Genomic DNA, 8989 nt, shown 5'->3' with positions numbered 1-8989 from the left:
ATATGAATGTGTTTCTGAGGGGAACTGACTGTCTTCAGAAACGTTTAGATGGTATTATCTTTTCATCTTGTATAATTCACATTAAAGCTGTGGGCAGCAGTAGCTCTAGCAGCAAATCAAACATCCACATCAAAAGCTGCAGGACAGCCCACATTTCAGAAACAAATCAAAGAAGAAATAAACAAATACTACTGTTCCAAATATTCTGTGTGTTGCTCAAAATATATTGTGTTGAGTTTTTTTTATTTTATTTATTTTTTAACCCAGACATTTCAAATTAACATTTTAGAGCTGTAACAACAATTACATATTTTTGCTTAAGGTTATCATACCGTCAAAATCTCATACCGGCCCATGCCTATTCAAGATACCTTGCTGCATATTTGTGTTGTGTGTGCGTGTCTGTGATTTGAGATCGTGTCCAGTTGTCCTGCATGGTCATAGTCGTTGTTTCCCTTAGTGAGCCCTCTGCGAAAGGCCCTGCAGTGCTGACAGTTACCCATAAGACCCTGCAGTTTATACCTGTACATGCTGGACACCCCCGTCAACAAGATGTTTCTGCTTCTAATGCGACCCACCAACTGACAAAGCCAGCCTGTACAGCGTCCATATGTAGCCCTGTTTTACTTTTAATAAAATATGGATCATTACCTAAATGTGACCCAGGACCACAAAACCAGTCTTAAGTCGCTGGGGTATATTTGTAGCAATAACCAAAAATACATTGTATGGCTCAAAATTATCAATTTTGTTTTATGCTAAAAATCATTAGGATATTAAGTAAAGATCGTGTTCCATGAAGATATTTTGTAAATTTCCTACCGTAAATATATCAAAACGTAATTTTTGATTAGAAATATGCATTGCTTGGGACTTAATTTGGACAACTTTAAATGCGATTTTCTCAATATTGTGATTTTTTTTTTTTTTTGCACCCTCAGATTCCAGATTTTCAAATAGGATAGGACAATATTTGGCCGAGATACAACTAACAAACCATACATCAATGGAAAGCTTATTTATTCAGCTTTCAGGTGATGTATAAATCTCAATTTCGACAAAATTGACACTTATGACTGGTTTTGTGCTCCAGGGTCACAAATGGTCCATGGATCCCGCAGTGTCATATTTACAGCATAATGGACAGTTGTTTTTGGTGGTTGGTGTCACAGAAGTACAGTAGCATTAGACTGAAGTAATTGTAACTTGTATGAAATCTCACTATTCCGAGGGTCTTTCCCAGAGAGTGGCTTACTGTTATCCCACTGGTGTGACCCTATTGCATACCAGTTCTCCTTCTCCCCCTAGAGCGAGACTCTGAACTGCTCCGTGAGCGGGAGTCGGTCCTGAGGCTGCGCGAGAGGAGGTGGCTGGATGGAGCCTCCTTCGATGCGGAGCGTGGCTCCACCAGCCGCGAGGGAGAGCCCAGCCTTGACAAGAAGACCGTGCCGCTGCAGAGCCCCGTCACTCTGGGCGAAGAGCTCCAGTGGTGGCCTGATAAGGTGGGCCTTTAAGCCTTCAGTGTCCTAGATTGGGAGACTTCCGATTTCTGTGGTGCATTTTAAGTCTTGACACAATTAAAGGCATAGTTCACCCAAAAATGTAAATTCGATCGTCATTTAGTTTCAGACCTGTATTTCTTTCTTTCTTCTGGGAATGTAAAAGAAGATATTTTGAAGAACGTTGGTAAACAAACATTCGGTTACCGTTGCCATTGGTTTCCATTTATATGGACGTCCATGGGGAACCGAACATTCTTCAAAATATCTTCTATTGAGTTCTGCAGAAGAAAGCAATGCATACAGGTTTGGAGCAACATTTTTGGGTGGACTATCCCTTTAAGGGTCAGTGATGATGAACATGCTCTCTGCATTCAGTTTCTTTTTTTGTGAAGTCTCATTAAAAGGCTGAAATATTTGAGGTAAAAGTAGTTTGGCATAATGTTTTATTTCTTTAAAAGAAATAGTAGAGCGGTTTTGCTTTAAAATATTATTTGTATTATAGTCAGTCAGTGTGGTGTTTGCAACATCCATTTTGTTGTGATGTGATTACTATAAAACCCATTTAGATTCCTATAACTGGATGTCAAGGAAAAGTTTTTTTTTAATGTATTTGGCTTTTTATGACATTGCAAGATTATTGCAGTTTCACATGTTAAGTGGCATAACTTGTTAATTTGTGTATCAGAATATTTTAATTTTAAAATAATGATTAGGTTTTTAATTAAATTTTTTTGTATTTATATAAATTTTTCATCAGTTTTAAAGTTAGTAAAAAAAATTTTTTTTCTTTTTTACGTTTTTATTTAAGTTTTAGTTATTTTAGTACTTCAGGTTAAATTAAACGAAAATGAGAAATGTTGTTTAGGCAGCTAGCTGAAATAAAATCAAGTTTTAATTCTAGTTTATTTGTTAACCGTTATTTTATTTCAAGTAACGAAAATGCTTTTTTGTTTTAGTTCGTTTTATTTTTAATTGACAATAATAACCCTGATTTTTAGAGTCATTCAATAAACTTTTAAGTCTTATAAACAAGTTTCAGAAACCAATATCAGATTGCGTTTTCTAAGAACTTGAGTGTTTTTAACTAGACTTATTAAAAAGTTCTGCTTTTAATTTTGCACATCCTTATTTGACCTTTTGACTTAATTGCCAGTCTGTTCTGGTAACACTTTTGATTATTAGCCTCCAATTTCCTTGGGTTCATTTATGTGATGAATCATATTTGTGTAGTTGCTGAGTTGCTGCATATCCTTTGTTGTGTGATCCTTTAGGACTATGTAACAAAGTTTGTCAGCATTGGGGCTTTGTACTCGGAGATGGTTGCCGTCAGTACCAAAGGTGAACTGTACCAGTGGAAGTGGAATGAGCCCGAACCTTACAGAAACGCACAAGTAAGATTTGCAATACACATCGGACAAGGAATTCCTGTCACTTTGATTTGATTGAATTGAATCTCATAAATCTTTGCGCATTCGCAGAATCCTTCTATACATCACCCTCGTGTCCTTTTCCTGGGCTTGACTAATGAAAAGATCACCCACCTGTCTGCAAACAGTATCCGAGCCACTGTGGCCACCGAAAGCAACAAGGTAAGAAAACATTTTATTTATTTTCATGTGAGTGGGTGAGAAGGAAATCATAGGAAGGAGCAAGTGGATACAATAAGATGAGTGATGCACGCTTTAGTACCAAAAAATGTCAGATTTACATTAACTTGTATTGTGTAGGTGGCGACATGGGTGGATGAAACTCTGAGCACTGTTGCTGCTAAACTGGAACATGGCGCACAAATGTTCCCGGAGCTGCAGGGAGAGCGTATCATCTCTCTGCACTGCTGTGCCCTGTACACCTGCGCCCAGCTGGAGAGCAGCCTTTACTGGTGGTGAGCAGGCAGGATCATGTCTGATAGTTTGAGCCGTTGTGCTTGTGATCTGTGAATAAATTCTGAGTTTCTTTTTCCTCTAGGGGTGTTGTGCCTTTTAGTCAGAGGAAAAAGATGCTTGAGAAGGCCAGAGCCAAGAACAAGAAACCAAAGTCCAGTGCAGGCATCTCTTCTATACCCAACATCACTGTAGGAACTCAGGTCAGGAACATGCTATTGTTGTTGACTGCAAACTCGTTTGTCTTTTTTTGTGATGTTACTATACATTACTGTGGTGATTGGTTATTGCACTTGAATGGCCAGTAGGGATGGGCAATATCTTATCGTTTGCGATAAATGGGTAAAAATTCTCCCCACGATAAGAATGAGTCTTCCCGCGATAATAACGATAAAGTCTAGTTGTTGACATATGTGACCCTGGACCACAAAACCAGTCATAAGTAGCACGGGTATATTTGTAGCAATAGCCAACGATACATTGTATGGGTCAGTTTTAATTTCATTATCGATTTTTCTTTTATGCCAAAAATCATTAGGATATTAAGTAAAGATCATGTTCCATGAAGATATTTTGTAAATTTCCTACCGTAAATATATCAAAACTTCATTTTTGATTAGTAATATGCATTGCTAAGAACTTCATTTGGACCACTTTAAAGATGATTTTCTCAATATTTTGATTTTTTTGCACCCTCAGATTTCAGATTTTCAAATAGTTGTATCTCAGCTAAATATTGTCTGATCCTAACACACCATGCATCAATGGAAAAATTGACACTTATGACTGGTTTTGTGGTCCAGGGTCACATTTGGCTGAGATACAACTATTTGAGGGTGCAAAAAAAAATCAAAATATTGAGAAAATCGCCTTTAAAGTTGTCCAAATGAAGTCCTTAGCAATGCATATTACTAATGATAAATACATTTTTACAAATATTTACGGTAGGAAATTTACAAAATATCTTCATGGAACATGATCTTTACTTAATATCCTAATGATTTTTGCCATAAAATAAAATTGATAATGAAATTGAAATTGACCCATACAATGTATCGTTGGCTATTGCTACAAATATACCCGTGCTACTTATGACTGGTTTTGTGGTCCAGGGTCACATTTGTCATTTTTAAATAGCGTAATTAGTTTGGTACGGTTCACAAACATGCAAAATAGTCAACAGAATTGTGATGCATGTTTGTGGATCATGAAAAACATGATATATTTTTGCCATAATGCCCACCCCAATTGAGTATTACAGTGATGACGTCACGTTTTCCCGTAGGTGTGCCTGAGGAATAACCCTCTATATCACGCTGGTGCCGTGGCCTTCTCCGTAAACGCCGGGATCCCTAAAGTGGGCGTTCTGCTGGAGTCCGTGTGGAACATGAATGACAGCTGCCGCTTCCAGCTCCGCTCGCCCGAGAGCCTGAAGAACATGGAGAAGAACACAAAGACGCAGGAGACCAAGTAAGATGACTGTTTTTCTGTCACCAAACACATGCATGGAGGCATTTATGCTAAAAATAATGTGCTATTGGTTGTGCTTGTTCTTGCCATCAGGACGGAGAGCAAGCCAGAGCTGGTGAAGACGGAAATGGGCCCTCCTCCCTCACCAGCGTCCACATGCAGTGACACTTCCTCCATCGCCAGCAGCGCTTCTCTGCCCTACAGTACGTACACTGCACTGTGAAAAAAAAATCGGTGACATTTACGGTAAAATACCGTCAGCTGTAGTTGCCAGAACTCCGTGAAAAATATGGTTGCAACATTTTAGGTTTCACAGACTTGACTTAAATTCACAATAAAAAAACGTATTTCATTAACTGATGTAATGTTAATATACCAACCTATTGAAGTACTAATATCTGTTTTGAACCATTTGTAATACACTGATAACCACCAAAAACAGGTGGTGATGAGAAAGTCACATGATGAATCAAAGCTCATCACAAACAGCTTTTCCACAAGCTGAGGACGGAAATACTTTATATTATATGGAAGATGCACACAGTGATTCACACAAACACTAAACACCATCATGGTAACACGCATTATGCTGAAATAAAGCAATAAGCATTCATTTAACAACATTAGGTGTAAGATAAAACCTTAATGTACACAACTGATAAGAAAAAACTAAAACTGTTATTTCAGCGTAAAAACATCAAATATGAAGTGTCATGCAGGGAATTCTGGGAGTAAATTTTTTACGGTTTTTCACTGTAAATTATAAAATGACTTTCTTTTTCACTTCCAAAAACCGTAATTTTAACAGTATTTTATTGTAAAATAACATTCAATGTTATTACAGTTATTCACCATATATGGTATGGAAACTTAGTCAACCAATTAACAGGTTTTTACTGTAGCATTTTTACTGTTAAAATCATGATCATTGTTGTGCAGGGTTTATATTGACCTAAAAATTTGATGTAGAAAGAATTTTCGCTCAGAAATTGCAAGTAAACTTCTCAAACAATTACAAAGAAGTGGCTAGTGACAAATTGAACTAAATGTGAGGTTTTGAAGTACAAAACCTAAAATAGTGGTTTCTTGTAAAAAGTGCTGCAGTAATCTTTTTTTATTATTTACAACTAACCTGTAAGTCGTTAATAAAACAAAAAAAAGTATGTTTTACAAGAAAATACAGTTTCAGTGTTTCTACCTCAAAATTTCATGTTTAATTCAATGTGTTACTTGCTTTTATTTGTAAAAGAAAAAAAAAGTGCTATTTCTGAGTGAAAATTGTTTCGAAGATGTATTTTTGCTGTATGTGTGCATTTCTACTGTCATTTCACACATTTTTCCATAATAGAAGTGTCCTAGTTATGACGCAACAATAAGGCAATAAGGATGGCAGTGTAAATCAGTGTGTAAATGCAATAGTCACTTGCCCAATTGGATGTGCGCTGCATTTAATTCGGTTTGTTTGCATGTGAAGCCTGTTGTTTGCTTTCTAATCATGGCCTTCCTCACATCTTTGAAACATATTTTATTAAACTGTGCTGCTTTAAGTTCTCTTAGGAAATTATATTACTCTGCTAACACCCTTGAAGAAATTTTTAACAGCGTCAACCCTGAATCCATTTTAGAGTTTATGTATAGGTTTTTGTATTGCTTATTCATACTAGCGTTCTCTATTCTATCCGTTTTCTTTTTATTTATTATATATAAAAACCTTGCTACGTGTACTACGTTAGACTAACCGACACTTGTCAAGCACTTACATATTATTGCTCTTTTGTTGGTTTTGATTGCTTCTATTGTTCTCATTTGTAAGTCGCTTTGGATAAAAGCATCTGCTAAATTACTAAATGTAGCCTTGTTACTCGCCATGAAAATAGCCAAGGAAGCTGGCGTGGCATTAAATAAGTAGTTATTAAATAAGTAGTTTGAACTGTTTAAACATTTCTGTTTGGTCTTCTGTGAGACACCAAAAGATACTTGGCTGCAGTGTTTTGCCATTGCTAACTGATTACCTGCTGTGCTACAGAGCGTAGGCGCTCAACGCCGGCTCCAAAGGAGGAGGAGAAAGTCAATGAAGAGCAGTGGCCTCTACGAGAGGTCGTTTTCGTGGAGGACGTTAAAAACGTCCCCGTGGGAAAGGTGGGTGCTGGCGTACACGTCGATCCAGTGGAGACTGAAACTACAAGCCTATTTTCTCCAGTTTTTTGATTTATTGTCTGCATTTTTGCAACCTTTTAATCTAATAAGAATTACCAATGATGATCGATAAGCATACTGTGTTTCTTGACGTGTGACGTTCCTGTCTGTGTTTTGTCTCTGGTCTGTGTGTGATGCTTTGCTATGACACCTCATTTGCAACAGTTCTCTCTTTTGAACTCAAGGTGCTAAAAGTCGATGGTGCATATGTTGCTGTGAAATTTCCAGGGACGTCGAGCAGCGTGAGCAGCCAGAGCGCAGCTCCCACTGACTCTGACCCCTCCTCACTGCTGCAAGACTGTCGACTGCTCAGAATAGATGAGCTACAGGTAAACGCACAAAAACACGCTCTTGCATTTGCTGAAACATTGATGCATAATTCAAAATGCTGTTTTGATGAAGAAATAGTTTTATTTTTAATAGTCACTACTTAACATATTGCATTTCATACAAAGTAATACAATAATTGGTGACTCGGTCTGAAACTGAAATATGTGGCTTAAATGATGTAGGTCCAAATTATTTTTAAACGGTCTCTGGCTGTGAATTGTCAACAAATATACATGAACAATTGGTATTGAATCTGTCTATATCAGGGGTTTTCAAACTTTTTAATGCCAAGGATCCCTAAATATGATGATTACTTTGCAAAGAAACATCCTTTCTAAAAAATAAAGAAATAAAATAAAACAAAATAAAGACGACAAAAAGTAAATATATTATTTACATTATTTTATTATTTAAATTAATTTTCTAAATTTAAATGATTTACTTTTATTCTGAACATTTGACTGAAAATATCTACTTTTATTAAGTTGACCGCGTATGTGAGATTAATATTTTTTCTTTAAAAATTAACACATAGTTTTGTGAAATCTTATTTTGTTTTTTTTGCTGTTTTATACAGTGGGTATAGAGAAAAATCACCCCCTTTAAAATAATCCCATTTTGTTTTATCCAGCTGTATATCTAAGGGGTGATCCTTTTTCCAACTCAGTTTCTTACTTTTTCCTGTTATCTTTCACTTGGATGTTATAAGTTGCAGTTATAAGTAAATACAGCTGGATAAAACAAAAACTGCCCGTCTTTATTTCAGGCTGCAAAGCAACAAAATGGGATTATTTTAAAGGGGGGTGATTCTTTTCTATACCCACTCTGTTTGTGTGTGTGTATATATGTGTGTGTGTGTGTATAAAACAATATATATAAAAATTTATATTACATTTGAGAAAACCTCAAAATATATATATTTTGTATAGTTTTTTCAAATTTTCACAGATTCCCAGCACCTCTTTCCGGTCCCCAGTTTGAAAACCCCTTGTCTATATAAATATTGTGAAAAATGAAAACAAATCTGGGTGAATTTTTAGCTGAGAGGCATTTCTCTTCTCTTTTGAACAGGTTGTTAAAACTGGTGGAACGCCAAAAGTTCCAGACTGTTTTCAGCGCACTCCTAAAAAGCTTTGTATCCCAGAAAAAGCTGAAATTTTAGCCGTGAATGTTGACTCCAAAGGTGGCTATTGCTTAAATTTTTCTCTCACATTTTGTTGTGAATTTACCCTGTGCGTCTGCTTGACTGCTCTGCTGTCTTTCGTCCTGCAGGAGTTCATGCTGTGTTGAAAACAGGCAGCTGGGTACGGTACTGTGTCTTTGACTTGGCCACCGGCAAAGCCGAGCAGGAGAATCACTTCCCCACTAGTAATCTGGCCTTTCTGGGCCAGAATGAGCGTAACGTGGCCATCTTCACTGCTGGCCAGGTGAGACATCACACAGTCTGATGCGTTCCATGCGTTTCTCTGTACACCCGTTTTAACTTTCTCATCTTTGCGTCCTCAGGAGAGCCCCATCATTTTGAGGGACGGTAACGGCACCATTTATCCCATGGCTAAAGACTGTATGGGTGGAATACGCGACCCTGATTGGCTAGACCTCCCGCCTATT

The 8989-nt window shown here is 37.1% G+C and overlaps 1 protein-coding gene across 1 annotated transcript in view; it reads left to right on the top strand.

Annotated features, from left to right (window-relative positions):
* The window catches only part of LOC107729798 (E3 ubiquitin-protein ligase UBR5-like), a 56698-nt gene that overhangs the window by 12870 nt on the left and 34839 nt on the right, over positions 1 to 8989 (top strand). Inside the window, 10 exon segments of the mRNA XM_016540500.1 lie at positions 1291 to 1502; positions 2774 to 2893; positions 2981 to 3091; positions 3230 to 3384; positions 3468 to 3585; positions 4668 to 4852; positions 4946 to 5055; positions 6879 to 6991; positions 7234 to 7377; positions 8450 to 8561. Of these exon segments, the coding sequence (XP_016395986.1) occupies positions 1291 to 1502; positions 2774 to 2893; positions 2981 to 3091; positions 3230 to 3384; positions 3468 to 3585; positions 4668 to 4852; positions 4946 to 5055; positions 6879 to 6991; positions 7234 to 7377; positions 8450 to 8561 (1380 nt within the window).

The sequence above is a fragment of the Sinocyclocheilus rhinocerous genome, unplaced genomic scaffold (assembly GCF_001515625.1).
Source record: "Sinocyclocheilus rhinocerous isolate Xijiao unplaced genomic scaffold, SAMN03320098_v1.1 scaffold1510, whole genome shotgun sequence".
NCBI lineage: Eukaryota > Metazoa > Chordata > Actinopteri > Cypriniformes > Cyprinidae > Sinocyclocheilus > Sinocyclocheilus rhinocerous.
This window is presented reverse-complemented; position numbering and strand designations above follow the sequence as displayed.